Source organism: Schistosoma haematobium, chromosome ZW (genome assembly GCF_000699445.3).
Source record: "Schistosoma haematobium chromosome ZW, whole genome shotgun sequence".
Taxonomy (NCBI): Eukaryota; Metazoa; Platyhelminthes; class Trematoda; order Strigeidida; family Schistosomatidae; genus Schistosoma; species Schistosoma haematobium.
In genome coordinates this window covers 51,385,726-51,405,613 of record NC_067195.1, presented here as the reverse complement: position 1 = coordinate 51,405,613, position 19,888 = coordinate 51,385,726, and the positions used below count along the sequence as shown (strand labels likewise).

Below are 19,888 nucleotides of genomic sequence, written 5' to 3'. Positions count from 1 at the left end.
GTGATTTGGCATGATTTCTGGATACTTTAAAGTTTACAAATTAGCTTTTTAAATAATAAAACATAAATACATTGTGTTTAGGAGCTCATTCATATGAATTATTATCATTTCCTTACTATATATCTTTTATATATAAAAATCAATAAAATTTCTTTGTTTGTTCTTGTTTATACTAATGTATCTAAGTTAATTTTAAATGAACCAAGAAGAAAGTCATTATTTATTGATCCTCACCTCCAATCGTTTAAGCGCCTGAAATATCCTTATGATCATGTTATACCATTCCTACTATAAAATTGGATAGTATTCTCTTCAGACGTGCTCATTAAGTGACCAACAGATGAGATTATTTTGCATTTTGCTATAAAAGAGAAAACTGACTACTTTGACTTTAATTGGATCGGGTCTCCAGTACAATTTGATTGTAAGCAATTATGTATTCCTGACCTAATTTACGATTCAATTAATACAAGGATCAGAAATTAAATAAAAAAACAACCCTTTAAACACACTGTCAAGTTATTCAGTCTACATTTCACTACTAACAAAATTTAGTTGATATTGTGGTGAATGCTACTTATGCTGAAATATATAAGTAGCATGTAGCAGCAAACGGAAGTGGAATGCCTGACAGTAAAAGATTGAATTAGAACGAACAGAAGGGGAAACAAAGAGCAATTGGAAAAACGAAAGATCTGGAAGGATCATGACGTGTGTAAAAAAACAACTGAAGAAAGATGTACAAATAATGTTTTTAATGTATGGTTTTCATATTCTATGAAAGTATATTAAATATAATGATCAATTCCCTTAAAAATAACCGAATATTTTTGAAGATTAATCAATAAAAACTGCTATTAAACCATTGTTTTGATAAATTCACTCCAATGACTTCTTTTATTTAAAAAAATTTACACTTCAAAACATAAATCAACCTTAAAGTTCATTGTGTTTATGTGTAACGTGTATATTACATTATTATTTCAATAATTATAAACAAAATATATATGATAATATCCATCTTTGCTTATAAAAGCTTGTGAATTAAGGCAATAACGAAGCATACCTCAATGGGAAGATGCAAGTCAAACAATACCAAATGAATTTAAATTCACCCCATTGCACAAGCAAGTGGCTATCAGAACTCAGTAGCTGAGTTGGCGATGGCGTTTGAAGCGAAATGTACTGAATTGGAGTCCCAGAGTGAACATCAACTACGAGATGCAGGTACATCCAGCTGACGAGCCCCAAATAGGACGAAACGCGTGTCCTGGATTCTACTGCTAGCCACTATCCATCTTTGTTTATAAAAGCTTGTGAATTAAGGCAATATCGAGGCACACGCACAATATGCGCATATGACAATAACAGACTGATCAATTGCAGTCTTTAATCTCAATGGGAAGATACAAGCAAAACAATACCAAGAGGAAATATATATGATGATATCATACTTTTGTACCGTTTGCTTTCTTTTTGCAAAAAGAATCAATAATTAAACTATTTGCAATAAATAATAGTGCATGAGCAATAATTTCTCTTTTATTTTAGAAACATAACAACTGAATATTTGAATATTATTGTAACACAAAATACATTGATTATTACATGTCCGACTATTAAATGAATTACACCAAAGCTTTTACTTTTCATTATATTATCCACAAAAAAAGGAATTAGTCCTTTTAGTTGAGTGTATTAAAATCTACTGTTTAATGTATGAAGTATTGTACACTGTCATGAATGTAAATTATAATGAAACAAAATAGAATAAACAATGATTTATGTTTTTTTGATTAGAAAAAAACTTTATGAGAATGATTGTTCATGAAGTATAAGAAAATAACTTTTAAGAAAGAAAACTGAATTTGAGTGTTAGTATACATGTGAGGTCTATTTATTATGAATAATTTATTAGTCTTTCTATTATTACACAATTATCGATATAATAATATACAATTTCGTCAGGAGTAATATTTCTAACGGTAGTTTGCAGATAGATCTTTTAATTGATTTCGGAACAAGAAAAACAAACAAAAAAATGTGATACTAATTAACGCTTGATTTAAATACACTGCATATTTTGGAAATAATTCAGTTTGACTAAGTCAAGTCTCTATTAAATCTGAACATTGAGTGTTTTCAATCCTAATGTTTTAACAAGCTTCTAGATTATCCAACACCATACAAACTGGAAAACACAAACAATTCAGACAATAGAATCACTTTGTACGGTTGTCCTTAATTACAGAAAGTATTTTAAAGAAATTCTGTACATGGTTAAGTGGTTTTATGCTAATTATTTGATCAAAGATGATTTTGAAGCATTGTTCGTATGTAATGAAACCATCGAATGAGCAATTCCGGGGTTGAACACAGACCAGGTAAAGATCAGAAATCGATTGATAAGGTAATGATATTTGACTGACTGAAATGATTGAGGAATGTGCTTCTCATGCCAAATCACCTATCTTGAAACATGTATCGACTGGGGTAAGAGTACAGTGGAAGAAACCAAAGACATAGGTCATTAAACTAAACCATGTAGGTACGTACAGACTACCTGGTTTGGGTTTACACGATTATAGTAGTCAATGATTGGAGTGGTTGGACGTTATGGTCTAGAATCTGTTGCAATGTTGTCGGTACATTCTCTTTTCGTCCTCCTTTTTATCTTGAATTTTAATATCATTTTTTCTAGTCTTTATCAAAATGATTAATAGTACTAATTAGACTTTAAGAAAGGAAACAAGCATTAATCTAGATCCAAAATGATAAATATATCTCACCAAATTCCTATATAACTTTTTAATGAAGACGAACAGATAAAATACACATTAAAATGATAAATAAAACACATAAATAAATGAATCACACAAAATTTTTTAATCATCATTAACTAGGAAACGGAAGATTGTTCAAAATTATATAAAAATTTGCCTAGTTACAATAAAATATGTAGTTTTAAATGCTTAGAAAATTGAGAAAAAAATCACACTTAAACTTTTAATGTAGTCTAGGATATTCACATCTATCAATACTGTTTTGTTTTTTAATGAAACAATAGACTTCTTTCGTTATTCAAATCCAGATAATATGAATATCAATATTCTATCATTAGTACAAACTACATTAGGAGAAAGAAGTTACTAAGATAATTAATATTTTCATATTTCATACATATAACTGAGACTGTTTCACATAAAGATAGTTTCTCTTGATGGCTTACTATAATATAAACTAAACCAAAAACAATCAATTCAAGTTTCCAACATATCATCCACACATAATGTTTACTGGGTTTTTCATCAAACAGAACAGAAGATAAATTGGAAAAACATACGCTCAAGTGCATGATTATTGATTATACTAATTCAACCTTCATTTACATACGATGGTTCCAAATGTATGAGACACAGAAGTACAATTTGTTACTCAATGCCAACATCTACGGAAAAACGTTTCAATGATAAAAAATAATCACTTTCAGAGTTTACATCACGAACTGATCTTAAACAAACTAGAAAAATCTGAACAATAGTTTCATCACAGTAAAGAACAACTGATCTGTGTGTATCTATAATCATATTAGGGATTGAAACCAGAACGTTCAGTTAACATCTAATGGTTTATATGTCTAACTTCATTCGATTCGTGTTACTGAATCATCTGTCAGTAACACTGAGTAGTAACCACCTAACATCCAACGTGGTTAAGAAAGTACGTTTTATAATTGTCACTTAGTTAATTATTACAAATCATGCACAACAGTACTATCAATAATCGTATCTTAAAATCAAATGAAATCTCATCAAAAACAGCATTTATATTTTAAATATTTTAAAAATTTGTCTTTATATTCAAATCATTAGACAAAACACTGAAATAACAATGTTATATTATAAATCACTACACAAAAAAATAAGCTATTCATTATTAATTTTTTCTTGATTGCTTACTTGACTTTGTGATATAAAACAATGCATTGCTTGTAGTACATCGGCTGCATGCAACGCTGTATGATACGGATTGAAATTGTGATAAGCTGCTTCTATAGAGCCTAAATTATTTTTTTGGAAGAAAAAAGGTGAATACAAAAATGTTGAATGATAAATTGTCCTTTCTGGATAGTTATAAATATGTATATAAGTTAAAATAAATAAGATGAAATGGGGTTGAAAGTATACTTATGCCTCTTATCTAGTAGCAATACCAAAAATAATGCAAATAAGGAAATTTAGTGTACATTTTATTTGTAATCAACACATTCTACAGAAAGTATCTTGAGTGCTGTTGAAGGTATGAAGGCAGTTAGAAATTTCCGGTTGCTCAAAACGTGGAAGGCTTCTTCTTGAGGTGCACAAAAAAGGAAATTCGGTTAGGATTGGTCTTAGTGACCCAAGAGCATAACGGCAGTACCCAAGAGATAACTGAATAAGTCCGGTCACACACGACCATCTTGTGGGTAACTTTTGTGCTATCTCCGTACTTGTTGAGACCTTACCGACGGAGAAGGACATCCGTGGGATAAGGTGAGGTGTACATTTTTAGGGCCGACCTTTCCTAACCTCACTCGTCCCTTGTGGAAAGGTAGTACCGCAGTTACGCTAATTTTCTGAGGGAACTCTACGTGGTATATATTTGTCTTTATATCTTTTTGCTTTATCAAGTAGCAAAATAACTATGTATAATGTTATAATAACTGCAACACAGTCAGCAGATTTTCAGCAGCTTCAAGGACTAGACAAATATGAAATTGATTACTGCTCAATAAGTAGTCAATGTAAATATTCGACTTCTGTAAGTAGTCATTTAAGGCATAAATGCCTTAATGGTAGAACTTCAGACTGGAAAAATGGATAATACCGGCTCAAATCCAACAGAGATAATTAATTTTGTCAAGATTATAAATATGTCCTACTAAAAAGTAATAACTAGAAAATGCTTATCTCAACAACAATTTACAATCATCTTAAATGAGAGAAGTAACGTGATAAAATAATTAAAACTGATCGTTTATTACCTGCCAGATCGAAAAAATAAACTAAACATGTTAATCAAAGGTAACTTATTTGAAAAATTAAATTTGGAATTTACTTTGTCTATTTCTTTTTGTCATTATACAACTTCAATATAGAAAAACATCAATTAAAAGTGTTGTACTACTTTCTCAACCAAATACGATCTCAAATATTTTATTAAGTCTTTCAAAAGTATATCAGTGATTAACTCATACATAACTGTATAGAAGAATGAAGATTGTCTCAACTGAAACAAACAACAATGATGACTACAGTTTTCAAAATTTTAAATGTTAATTAAGATCATGAATCGATCAGTATTAGACCACCAGTGAAAACCTGAAAACACACGAAGGTCATTTCATCCTAGTATGCGACTCACCAGTGGTGCGAATACACAATCACCCACGCAGAATTCGAACACAAAACCGTCAGTCTCTCACGCAAACGCTTAATCTCTACACCACTGAGCCGGCATTCAACACTCCTAATGTCTAACTTCAAACAACAAACCATGTCATGCGAACATCCTACACTGTCTTCTTTCGGTAAATGAATCACACTAGATACAGTTCAACTCCACTGATAACCACCTCTCATTAGAACTACAACAATCACCTCTCTTACTTAGTCAACAGTCAGCACATGACAATCATCAGTGTATAGGGTTGTGGAGATTATCAAGTTTCAATTCATATCATGGATCGATCAATGTTAGATCGCCATTGAAAATCTTTCAAAAAAATCAAGCAATTATTCTTAATCAGTGTCAATAATTAACAATTCTAAAAACAGACTAGACCAGTTTATGAATTATACAATGTATATAAGTTTTGATGCTTTTTTGTGACAGCTTCGAATTCTGTTTCACTTAATACTGTTTAGGTAACTGGGTAATAACACTAGCTCTTATAAGAGCAGTTGTGTCTCAACTAATAATCGATAAATAAGTTATACCTAATCGAAATGTATTTACATACATTTAAACAATAACAACAACAACAGCTTCTTGACATAAATACCATTGTACCTGTCAGTGAATAAATTATGTTGTTTAAATATGAAATTAAACAATGAACAATTCGGTAATAATAAGAATAATAATCACAGTAATATTGTTGTCGACAACATCAAACAATAATACACTGTCAACTATACAATTGAATTAGGTTTACTATTGGGACAAATTCATTTTATTGAATATACACATTCAAAAAGTGTTCAGTGAATTTACGAGTTAAACAATGAATATGAAATAGAGATTTCATCATTATAATTTTATCACATCATAGATTGATTGGCATTAAATGGTAAGAATGCTGAATAAACTATACGATAAAAAACGGAGGCCATTCTATTCATGAAAATTTATTATTTTTGCATTATCTGAATTACAGAATGATCAGTGAATCAATTGAAACAAAATAACATATGAGTTTTAATGTAATTAATTAAGTATATATTGTCGACATGATCCCTTACATCTGTGATAATGGGTGACATGAGTTCAGATTACTCAAGAAACACCAGTCTCCTCAAGGTTGAAGTTACGCTCCATTAATGAGTGCCAAGTAGCATAAAATCTTAGTCCCTAGAATCCTATCAAGTGCTTTCAACTACATAACATGCAGATAACGTCAAGTTATTTAGCCATTGTCACTTGATCGATATAATTCGCTAAGCAGTAATGACTATACATACATATATAGGATTAATTAATAAATAATCAATGCTATATATTATTTTTTAAGTTTTTCTCAAATGGTGCTCAATTTAAGGAGTCCCGTACTAGAACGAAATGGCTTTCCAGTGCTTCCAGGTTTTGAATGGTATTCTAGTTTAGATCAACTCGCTAATTCAACATATAACTCAGCAACGAGACTCAGATTTTTATAGTCAACTTTGACTAACACTTTTAAATAAAAAACAATCATACTATTCGATGACTAACTATAGAGAAATAATTTAAATTTGACCTAAATGTACAACCTCAGTACTTGAAATTTGGACGCTTTCGACTTAAAATAATCATGATAGTGAAAGGGAATGCTTTTAGGCGAATAATAATAAGTTAATCAAGTTTGAACAAAGAAGATTTCCACCAACTACTAGAAAACAATATTCTCTTTTCATAACAAACAGATTTTAACCACTTATACTGTAGTGTAAAACTTTTGAGAAAGTAATTATTTTTAAAACTTTTAACAGATCCATCAAATGGATAATTTCACTGAATAATAAGATTATTCCTAGTAAATCATTTGAAAGTCGATGAATTTATAAACCTTGAATACTTAACCTAAGCATAACTAATCTAACATAGCTGTTATTATTTTCAATTTCAATCATTTCATCTTTGAAATATTTCGTTTATTTTCCTTTTTGTTTTTTTTGTAAAAAAAATGAAAACTAATATATCATAATCATATTAAAATTTTTGTTTTAATCAGCTGATATTTGAAAATCTTGTCAAATGGAAACTACAAAAATTAAAAAGGTGAAAAATGTAAACATTAAAAATATTGAAAAGTTTAAGAAAAACATTGTATATATATTTGTTGGCACACTGACAGTTTTGATCAACAGCACACATGCGCCTATACATAAAAACACAAAAAATAGTAAGTTATACATTATTTTATCTTTTGCATTCTAATCGTGCTTACACTTTTTTTTCTTTCTTTTTTATTTAGTAAAGATATTCATTCGGCTTATAGAAACATTCCTTGAAATGACCTAGATAAACTACAATTTATTTCAAATGGCATTTGTTTTTGGGTCAAATAGAATTGTGCATGAATGAGAAATGAAGAAAAGAGGGTAAAGGAAGAACAAACCATATGATATATATTTATCTAACATAGAAGTTAAGTATAATTTACTAATAATGAAATGATGTCATCTTTAAAGAAAATAATGCAAAAACAAAGTAATAAAATAATCTTCGTACATTTTCTTTTTCAGATTTTCTTTCATTAAAAATGTGTTCTTCTTTGACATACATACAAACACGTACACTTGTTTATTTGCAGAGAATAAGAATAATACGATAAAAAATGGAAAAGAAGAGAAGACTGAAAGGAATCTATTAGTTAAGTCAATTTCGTGAAATACCCGCAAGGTATATTATATATATATATATATATAACTTTTATTATTAATTGCCTTGACTAAATTAAGTTAGAAATCATGGATACTACACCAACATACCTGGTTGTGTATGTATATATGAGCGCTGGAGACTATAAGGAGTTATTTAATCGTAAGCATTAGAATCTATTAGCAACGCCCAATACATCAAATAAAAGTTTAAGAGGATATAAAATGAGAAATCCATTTACACTATTTCCTAAAAACATTGAGTGATTGTAAATAGCTGGTAATGGATGATAATAATAGATTAGAGGGTATTGAAGCGAAGAATAACAGCATAGATCAAATATAATTCGTGCATACTATGAGGATATTCCTTTCTTTAGATCATTTCATTGCTTAGTATTAAACATTCAAAAAAACTCATTCGAAAAACTAGCGTTTTCAATTTCAGTGAATGAATAATTTCACAGTTTTTCTTTACATAGATTATGATCATTTAAATGACGGTTGTGAACAAGTTTTTTCTATAAACACATTTTAATTTCTACAATTCCCATCAGAGCCTATTTAAGCCTAAACCATTTAATGCTAACAGATAATTTTCTATTATCATTGACAACTTAAACAAACATTGAACTAAATTTTCCTTCAAATAAATAACTAGAATAAATAAGATAGAATGTAAGATTACATTTTCAGAAGTTTGACTAATTCTTTGTGAACAATAACGAGGAAAAAGTGACTATCGAATCCTTGCTAACTTTAATTACATAGAAATAATCTGATCATTGATAGAAAACCTTATTAATTTTCAGAAGAAAATCATGCTTGATTAATGGTCAAAAAATCAATAAATCATCCGTATTCACAATTGGTTGGTTGATTGATTGATTGATAAACAAGTAATTGACAGTACTATAAAGTGTTGAAAAAATTCCATCAAAGACATCAGAATTTGTAGTTCGGTTTATATTTGACCTGTGGTTTAATTTTTTTTCGAATGTGGAAATGATTGAAATTCATTGGGAAATTATTCAAAATTTTTCATGTATCTTGTTTTAGTCTGGGACTCTTCAGAAATGACCAATAGTCTACTAGAACTGGCTTAAACCCACAACCATGAGGCCGCTCAGTGAGTCAAATTTCACATTGTCCAACAACTTACTACTTTAATCGATTTTAAAAACAACACAAAGCTCATACAATATCCTCGGAGAACTATTATTTTATTTGTGACTGGCTTAAATCTGTAAGCCACACCCATCTCGAATCAAGTCAATTGTGTGTATACATATTCACTATTTAATCAGGTTAACATCATAATTTGAAAAAGAATCGTTTTTTATATTTTCGATGCACATTCCATAACCATAATCATTCCATCAACCTTTACATGATAGGCCATTATGTATTGCTTATTTGGTTGTTTTCTATGTAGAATTTTGTCTAAATTATTTCACGCCGCTAATTAATGTAGTGACTATGTCGAACATATACTTATCATGTTTAACTATCTGAGTTTAATTATATGTACAATACTTCTAACCCTAAATTTATCGATTCCACATAACGAATACAAGTTGTAGTAAGTGAGATCAAATTAAATACCTACTCAGATGGATCACTAATTGAAGTATTGTCACTGAGCCCGGACATTCACTGACAACCCTTAGCATTACTTACATATTGTTGCCACTGGAGGCATACAATTCTTATAAGAAAATGATGACGGAACATGGTGAATTGAAAAATATCCTTACTTTTAAGGGGCCGACCTTTTACGACCAGGTTAGAATAATGACAACAAAAAACAAATGGCCTGAATTGGGCTGAGCAGCTATGATTTCATCCGCCACACCATCAAAAGAATTAAAACAACTACCGTGATACACGAACCTTATGACTACTTCCGACGATTTACAACAAAGAGTGAGCATGGGCACATAGCAGTTTTGCAGAAGCAATCCGCAAGTCAAATGCGCTATTTAAATACCAAACTAACAGACACTATCTTCCAACTGTTCAAGTACAATTTAGGTTACTTGCATATCATGGCACAGTAAGACAATGTCATCCCTATACTCAAGGTCAAAAGGTCTTCCTCCGGGTAACAGATATATACCACTACCACGAATTATTCCCTTCAAAGCCGTTTCTACAAAGTTATTCATAGTAAAACTTAAAATCACCCACTTCCCAGCACTATTTGAAATATAACAAAATTGTAGCTACAGACAATATCATATTATCAGCTTAAACAGATTAATTAAATTCAATTCTCAATATCAACAACAAACAAATATTAACACCAATAATAGAGATAATAATTCTGATTGAGCTGATGAATCGATCAATGTTAGACCACCATTGAAAATCTGGAAGTGCTGGATGGCCGCTCCGTCCTAGTGTGGGACTCCTTAGCAGTGAGTATCCACGATACCACACGCAGGATTCAGACCATTGAGTCACCAGCGAGTCTAGAGGTTAAGCGTTTGCGCACGAAACTGAACATCCTGGGTTCGAATCCCCTATGTGACATCGTGGGTGTGCTCCGCTGAGTCCCAGACTAAAACGAAACGATCATCCAGTACTTCCAGGTTTTCAGTAGTGGTCTAACATTGATCAATTTATGATCTCAACATCCTCCAAAACCCTATACTCATAATAATTCTCATAAACACTTCAAAAAATCATGAACACAAATACATATCCACTTACTGAATATTCTAGCCATCATGAAATAGTCTAATTTTAATTTATGAAATAAATCATATTCATTCATTATTTGTAAACCAATATCACGAATGGTATAATCTGAAATTATAATTTTATCGTTAAAAAAAGAAAGAAAAAAGAGAAACAGGATTAAGGACAAATTGCGATAAAATGAAACTGATGATTGTTAGGAATAAGAGAAAATCAGCAATATGACTATTCATAGACGATGTATGCAACATGAAGTCGCTGACATTGGAAAGAAGAAAATCAGACACATAATAGAGAGTACTTAGACAGGATGAATAAGTGAGAATGAAAAATAGTTATTTTTTAATATCATATTTATTTAGTGTGTAATTTAGTAGATAATTAGTGAATGTGATTTTGTGCATTTCCTAATTGCAAGATGTTATTTGACTGATCAACAATTTTCATGTTTTTTCTGTTCTCAAATTAATTATAAGCATATTTTATACTTTTAAATGAAGTATAAGCATATTTTTCTAGTTAGTGTTTTTTTTAGCGAGTTAGTATTCTATGGGATGTGGTCGCTAACCCCATGCCCAACCTTCCTCCTTTATCCGGATTCGGGACCGTCAGTAGCCTCAGAGGAGCCCCAAGCGGATCGGCAAAGCAAGAGCAGCATATCTAAAATTGAAGAAAATCTGGAACTCAAAACAAATGTCAACCAACACCAAAGTCTGAATTTTCAATACAAATGTCAAAACAGTTATACTGTATGGGGCGGAAACCTGGAGAACTACCAAAGCCATCATCCAGACTAACAGCTGTCTGCGCAAAATACTTCGGATCCGTTGATCAGACACTATCAGCAACAACCTACTGTGGGAGAGAACAAACCAGATCTCGACGGAGGAAGAAACCAGGAAGAAACGCTGGAAGTCGATGGGAAACACATTGAGGAAAGCACCCAACTGTGTCACAAGGCAAGCCCTCACTTGCAATCCTCAAGGCAAAAGGAGGAGAGGAAGACAAAAGAACACATTACGCCGAGAAATGGAGACAGACATGAGAAGAATAAACAGCAACCGAATAGAACTAGAAAGGAAGGCCCGGGACAGAGTGGGTTGGAGAATGCTGGTCGATGGCCTATGCTCCTTTGGGAGTAACAAGCCTAAGTATTTTACACATTTTGAACGTTTGATAGATTTAAACACAACGAGACGACTAAGATGGATACAATAACATGAAATCATTAAATTTCAAGGTATCCACGAGTTTTTCTAAACATATTACTTAAAACTGTGCCTGAAGAAATTATAACGTTCATAAGTGCAATCATTAGATATCTACTAGATAATGGACTCAAAGCGGATATCACAAAGGCGTATAAAACAAATAATAAACAGAGAACACCGCTTTTACTATTCATTTCAAAGCCTATTGTCATGAAATGCTTTCAATCTAACCTTTGCCTACAGAAAAAGAGTGTGGTAAACCTTCTGTTGTAATGGTGGAGAATTATATTGTTTTAACGTTTGTCTATTACCTAACCCTTTTTTATTGTATTGTACATTTTGAAAAGTTCAATTAGCATTTAATCACAATGTTTGAATTTCATATCAACTCAAGTGTGTTGTTAAAAACCATTTGGTTTTCAGTCTGTTTATTATCATTTACAACACCATCCCTTTTCTTAAATAACTTTAAATTGAATAGTATAAATACTAATTAATCTTAACTATTAGGTTCAATATAGTATTACCTCTTCTCGTTTCCAATGTCTTTTTGTGTGGCTTCAAACTAAGCTTCATTGTATGTTAAATTTTTTTATTAACAATGTAACTAACGCTAATTTCAAACTGTTTAAAGTGGATGAGTCAATGTTCACCTATTCTTCTCATATTTTGTAGCTTGTCATTCTGATTTTATATCTTTATCAATCTAGTGTGGTGTTTGTTGTAATTTCGTATTATTGATACGTTGTAGCTTTCTAATTTATGCATTTTATTCATGTGAATTTTTTTCAAGTCACATATACATAGATTACTTTGAGTAGTTTTATTCCGCTCTTTTGACTGTAACCTATAGACAATGATTTCTGAGTAGGTCAACAAGGTTAATCTGTCAAGTTATCTAATTGTAGGATTAAGAGCATTGGTCAAACCATTAGCAGCCTGAGAGGTCATATTAAGATATATATGTTCAATCGATGATATAGACTATTTTTGATTGTCATCAGTAAAACCATTGGTTCTTTTAAGAGTTCGTTTAATAATTTTGATTTGTTAACAGATTGATTTATGTTGAGCAACACAAGTTCACCATGAAATTATAATAATCAATTTATACAGTTAAAAGTTCAATAATTTGTTGTTTAAATAGGAAAAATTACTTTGATAAATAAAAGTCATATTTATTTTAGTTATCATGATCTGTGCTCAATTTATATGTTGATGAATAATGATGATTGTGGGACTCATCAAAGCTCATCACGAGACAAGCCCTAACTTGGAATCCTGAAGGCAAACAGAGAAGAGGAAGACCAAAGAACACACTGCGCCGAGAATCGGAAGTAGACATGAAAAGAATAAATGGCCACTGGTAAGGATTTATCAGGACGGAGTTCGATAAAGAATGCTGGTAGGTGGCCTATGCTCCTCCACGAAAGGCAACAGGTGTAATTGATATATAAGTAAGTGATCAATGATACACAACAGTTCATAACTTATAGTTTTATTTGATATTATTTCGAAATAAACTGTATTTTAAAAATTAACTTCACTAAGAGAAAATTAAGTAACTTAAAAACTTGTTCATACACAACTACAATTTAGTCAAATAATTTATCATTTATCCAACTAATACTGTAGGCTAAAAAACCTTAAAAGTATTTGAATTCAATGAAGATAAGTCAATTTTCTATTCCTGTAAATAATGGTCATTTAAATGTATGTACTAAACAGATTAGATGAACGGATATAAATTATTGTAAATTATTCCATGCCATTTTTTATAATTTCATTTGGAATCTATTAAAAAACATCGCTGAAATAAACTCATTGTTAACATATCTCAATGAATCAATTCATTATCTTTCTATCATTTCAAGAATTAACAACTCCATATACACAATAATGATTTCATATGGATTAACTCATAAGTTCAGTCGGTATTATCACAGTTGAATTCACGAGTCGATCCAAGCTAGACCACCATTACAAACTCGGAAGCACTCGACGGCCATTTCGTCCTAGCATGGGACTACTCGACAGTGCACATCCACGATGCAGCATGCGGTACTCAAACCGAGGATATTCGGTCTCCACTGTAATGGCACCCAACGGTGTTAATGTCTAACTTCAAATAATTCATGATCTTGCTCAACCTTTCATCCATTGTCTGTGGTGGATAACTGCCTCACATACAACACGGTTCAATTCTACTGGTCACGGCTCCTCACTAGAACTCCAGGAATTTCATCTTGAAGTTAGTCAATAATAAGCACATAATCATTATCAGTATCACGATTTGTGAAAACTGTGGTATTTTCACATTTGAATTCGAAGAGTTGATCTATGATAATACTACAATCGCCATAAATTCACATATAGTCTATATTACTTCAGTTTACAATTTATGATTACATTAGAAAATCATTTCTTAAAATTTCTGAAATAAAATAATTTTTACACTGATTATGTAATCTATTATTAATTGTTAAAAAGAAAATCAACAAACTAACAACCCGACAATAAAAAAATAAAATGAAACAGCCATATAATTATTTCTACTAGATAACAAGAATATAGAAAAACAATCTTAGTGATTAATTTATAGTTACATGATGACAACAATAAGAAAACATACAAAACTATATAAAACTTACTAGAAGTTATTCGTTTTAAATGAAAAATGTTAAGATCCCAATTATTTAAATTTTTAATCTGTAAAATAAAACAAAAAAATAAATAGAGAAAATGAAGTTCCACAAAACAAACAAAAAAACAAAGTTGTTTTTAAAAATGGAAAAAAGATGAAAAGAAAGAAAACTTTTCTTACATCAATTTTAATCGTATATAATTAATTATAAATGAACTATTTTGTGTGAAGATGACAAAAAAAATAATATGAAAATAATTTTCAACATAAAATGATATTACTGAAATGGCTGTTTGAAATTAAAGGGCAATGATTAGATATTACGTCATCAGTTTAATATTCCTTAGTATTGCAGATGCTAGAAAATATACGGGCTCAAATATACAATATTCAGTTTTTCTGACATCCACAAGAGATTCGATTACAGAACTGTGATTTATTCTACCACATATTTCAACTTACATTAAGTCAATATATAATATTACTATTTTCAAGCATGGTTGATTGTAAACCGTTTTTCTCTTCAATAGATTGATTGCAACAAACCATGGCTTTCGTTTCAGATGCAGGAATAGCCATTACTAGTGCATATAGAATTGTTACTTTGATATATATTATACAGATTCCTATAGATTTGTATTTTCTGAACTGTTTGAGAATGGAGAATATCGGATATTGAATTTTGACCTAGTGTTTAAACGTTACTGTGCTCATCGTCCGACTTCAATAGTCACAATTACTAAGTACTGCACAATTTTAAACCAACAGAAAACGTCTGACAATATTTCTTTGTTTACTGCAATCTTACTGTCAATATCAATAAGTAAGAAGAAAAAAACTAAAATCACTTAGATTTATCTACAATTGATTTATCCTCAGTTAGAATAAACCTTTCTTAATTGTTTAAATGAAAATTTTCATTAGGTTTTTGGATAAGCATGAATAATTATCAGTATAGGGTTGTGAAGATTGTTGAGTTCCTTTGAAACTATGAACCGACCAATGTAGGATCATCATTTAAAATCTGGAGCACTATACGGGTATTTCATCCTAGTACGAGAACCCTCATTCATGTGCATCAACAACCCCGCACTGTGTTAGGTGAAGGTAGTTATCCGCAGAAGACAATGGAAGATGGATGCGCAATAACGTGGTTTGATTGAGGTCAAACATTAACATAATTGGAATCTGGCTCAATGGTTTAGAGGTTAGGCATTCGCGCACAAGACCGAATGTTCAGGATTTCATTCCCAAATGAGAGGTTGTGGACAGACACTGCTGAGGAGTTCTATACTAAAATAAATTGACCGTCTAGTGATTTCAGGTTTTCGATGGCAATCGAACATTGATAGGTTGATGATTTCAATGAAATTTCAACAATATTGAAACGCATTGAAATCCTGGAAATTTATCAAGTAGACAAGCTATACGCTAACTAAAACCCTCACAATACTTTAAATAGTCATGTGTGTAAATGATGACAATTTATGTGTAATATGCTTCGGTACAAACGTTTGAAATTGGTAGACAAAAGCCATATATATATATATATATATATATATATATATAGAAAGAGTGAGAGAGAGAGTAGTTCATATTTTTTTACCTAAATCATCCTACATAGTCTAATGACCGTGTCTTGATGGAATTTTGTCAGAGTTAAGTAAGTGAACGGTTCTTACCTTATTTACATTTACCTACCTGGTATTAACATATGTTACAGTTAAATTCTGGGATGTATTTATTTATTCTACATGTAATTCTAACAAATCTTTTAAATTAATATGTACTGTCAATAGTTTTTTCATTGAGATTATGAACTGATTAATGTTGGACCACCAGTGAAAACCTGAAAACACACGAAGGTCATTTCATCCTAGTATGCGACTCACCAGTGGTGCGAATACACAATCACCCACGCAGAATTCGAACACAAAACCGTCAGTCTCTCACGCAAACGCTTAATCTCTACACCACTGAGCCGGCATTCAACACTCCTAATGTCTAACTTCAAACAACAAACCATGTCATGCGAACATCCTACACTGTCTTCTTTCGGTAAATGAATCACACTAGATACAGTTCAACTCCACTGATAACCACCTCTCATTAGAACTACAACAATCACCTCTCTTACTTAGTCAACAGTCAGCACATGACAATCATCAGTGTATAGGGTTGTGGAGATTATCAAGTTTCAATTCATATCATGGATCGATCAATGTTAGATCGCCATTGAAAATCTTTCAAAAAAATCAAGCAATTATTCTTAATCAGTGTCAATAATTAACAATTCTAAAAACAGACTAGACCAGTTTATGAATTATACAATGTATATAAGTTTTGATGTTGTTTTGTGACAGCTCCCAATTCTGTTTCACTTAATACTGTTTAGGTAACTGGGTAATAACACTAGCTCTTATAAGAGCAGTTGTGTCTCAAAAATTGATTATATCAATGCTAGGACGAAACGGCCATCCAGTACTTCCAGGTTCTCAATGATGGTCCATGTTAGATCGACTCATGAATTCAACTATTAAAAATGTCTACAGTCTTCACCAACCCACCTTGTGAAAATAAAAATTTATCTGAAATAGCAGATAAATAAATAGACAATCACTCGATATCACTATTCCAAGGGTTTTTCTACCAAACTATGCAGTATAACCTATGATAGTTAAACGTTAATAGTGATAATATTATTCGGCTGTATACGAAACGAATTACAAACCACTTATGAATAAATTGTTGAGAATAAAATATTTGCACTGATAAAGTATGTAGTTATATGAATCGTAAATAGAGTTTTCATTGGTAATAGTTGATCGTTTTTGACTTCCCGATTTACATAAGAAAAAGGATAAAACTATTAACCTCTATGATATTTATGGTAATATTTTTTATGAAACTTTATGATATTGTGTTTGATTCATGTGTTACGGAAATTCTTAATAATTAAAGAAACGAATGGTTGATTCTTTATTTTTAGTATTGTTATGATAAATATATGGTGTCTGAAAATTATTGTCATGACCTGGATAGTTCAGTGGTAACGTCTTAGATTGTAATACTAGGAAGCTCACGTTTGAATCTATGAAGAAACAGCAGTTCACTTAAGATTACATGAACATCTTGGTGGTCAGTATTGGCCAGCATGAGACCTAGGTTTACGATTTCCCGACTATCTTTAACACGTAGCATTTCGAAATAGTTCACCCGACATCCAGTCACTTAGGTTAGTGACCGAAAGGCAACTTAATATGTAGAAATATACTTTATCTGATCCGGTATTGTGTAAACATTGCTCCGTTTAAACAATAAAAACTCTGACTATTACCACTGTAAAATTATTAACTTTAAAAAAATATACTAAACAATTTAGTGTTCATGAAAAATTATTTGACTGAATTATTGTCAGGCATTTATTGTAAACTAATATTTTCTTAACACAGTATATTCGCTCGAACTGAATCCAGATACCTAGTACGATGCAATTCCTTGGTGAAATGTAGGCTTGTCTCTATACCGAGTATCACTGAGCATAAAATTTTTAGAATAACGAAAAATCACTTATGAAGTAAATTTAAGCTTAATTATACTATGTCGACTGTATTATTTTTCAACAGAACAATAAGAAGACGGAGTTTGTCGAAAAATGTGATGTATTTGCCACATGCATTTTTAGAGACAGCGCAAATGTATAATTTTTTTAGATAAACTCCGTCTTCTCATTGTTCTGTTAAAATTTATAAAAGGGACTTAACATTGTTTTTACCACTGTTACGCGATAAGAAAAATTAAAATCGGTGTTATAACTCTTACTCTATAGATGGTTGAACTCTACCAGTTCCAGCCTTTCACTAAAATTGTAAAATATCAACCATTAAATCTAGTCACGAGTGAGCACATGACTACTGTTTGGTTGAGCGGCCTAAAAACATTTGTGCGCAATGATAAAGTATCACAAACTACAACAAGCAAGCTATTCAGCGATCCAACTAATATCAGTCTATTACAAAATTTAATTTCAATATTTAACCAATCTTTAAGAATAGCCCAACTAAATTATGAACATTTAATTTTATCATATCCGTAGCATTCATACCTTTACATGTCCAACTGGATGATCTATAAAACTAAGGTGAATTTTATCGACCATTCTTTCAGCTGTTTGTGATTTCTTTACGTCTTCTTTTGAATTATCAAGGTTGTACATATTCTTTGAATTTTTATCTTCATACAAATAAAATAATTGTATTGTCCCAGCCATTTGTTCACTTTGTTGACAAGCAAATGAATTAAATGAATTTGATCGATATCGAATACGTCTACGTGATGAATTTTTGGTTCTTTGTAAATCTGAATTTCAAGGAATAAAAAAGAATTATTTGGATTAGAAATTTGACCATGATGACAATGATGATATAAAAAAGTAGAGGAATAAAAAAAGTTGACAATACTTCGAATTTACTGCAAAATGAACGTAAAATTTGTTTGGATGTTAAGTGGTTGAAATTAATCGACACAGATCTCTGGATCTAGGTTTTGTGCTAAGCGGTACTGTTAGAGGCAAAGTTTACCTTTAATCATGAGGAAAGTGATGTTCATAGTTAGAGAGGTTATTAATGAACTCTTAGGGTCAAGACTGACATAGTTACACAACTTTTAATTACAGTCAGTCGACTTGCTAACGGACCCACGCAAATGATCAAGATTTGGCTTCACATTCTAAAGGAATATACGTACACTGTTGATTAAACGTGACCTTATTTTCTGTGAGAAGTGTATCTATAGTCATAAATGAATTTTGCATGTATTTTTGATTCAGTTAACCAATAAAAGCTTCATACTTATTCACGGTCTTCCGACTCAAGCAGCTGGTCGAAGCATACAAATAGGAAGTGTACATATCAGTAGCAGACCAGAACATTCTCACAACCGAAGAAAATAAGGATGCTTACGGCAAATCAGGAAATACCAGTTTTGTGTTGAGTATTCAATAGCCACTACATAAAAAGTAAATATATAGTTTAACTGTCGTTTACTTTTTAAATGATGGTTATCCTTCCGTGAATGGCAGAAGCGGTTAATAACATGACAACGGTGTTATCGGACGTTAATAAGCACGAATTCAGGATCGAGGTAATTACGGTTATTTTCCTCGACTATCTAACGTTTTATAATTTACCCCATAAAATTCAATCACTTTA

General features: G+C 31.1%; 1 protein-coding gene across 1 annotated transcript in view; it reads right to left on the bottom strand.

Moving 5' to 3' along the window:
• Positions 1–19,888, bottom strand: part of PDE7A (High affinity cAMP-specific 3',5'-cyclic phosphodiesterase 7A) — an 84,941-nt gene that overhangs the window by 38,695 nt on the left and 26,358 nt on the right. Inside the window, exons 3-6 of the mRNA XM_035734140.2 lie at positions 18,784–19,037; positions 14,686–14,743; positions 10,836–10,931; positions 3,960–4,060 (exon numbers count right to left, since the gene is read on the bottom strand). Of these exons, the coding sequence (XP_035589098.2) occupies positions 3,960–4,060; positions 10,836–10,931; positions 14,686–14,743; positions 18,784–19,037 (509 nt within the window). The remainder of the gene's footprint in view (positions 1–3,959; positions 4,061–10,835; positions 10,932–14,685; positions 14,744–18,783; positions 19,038–19,888) is intronic.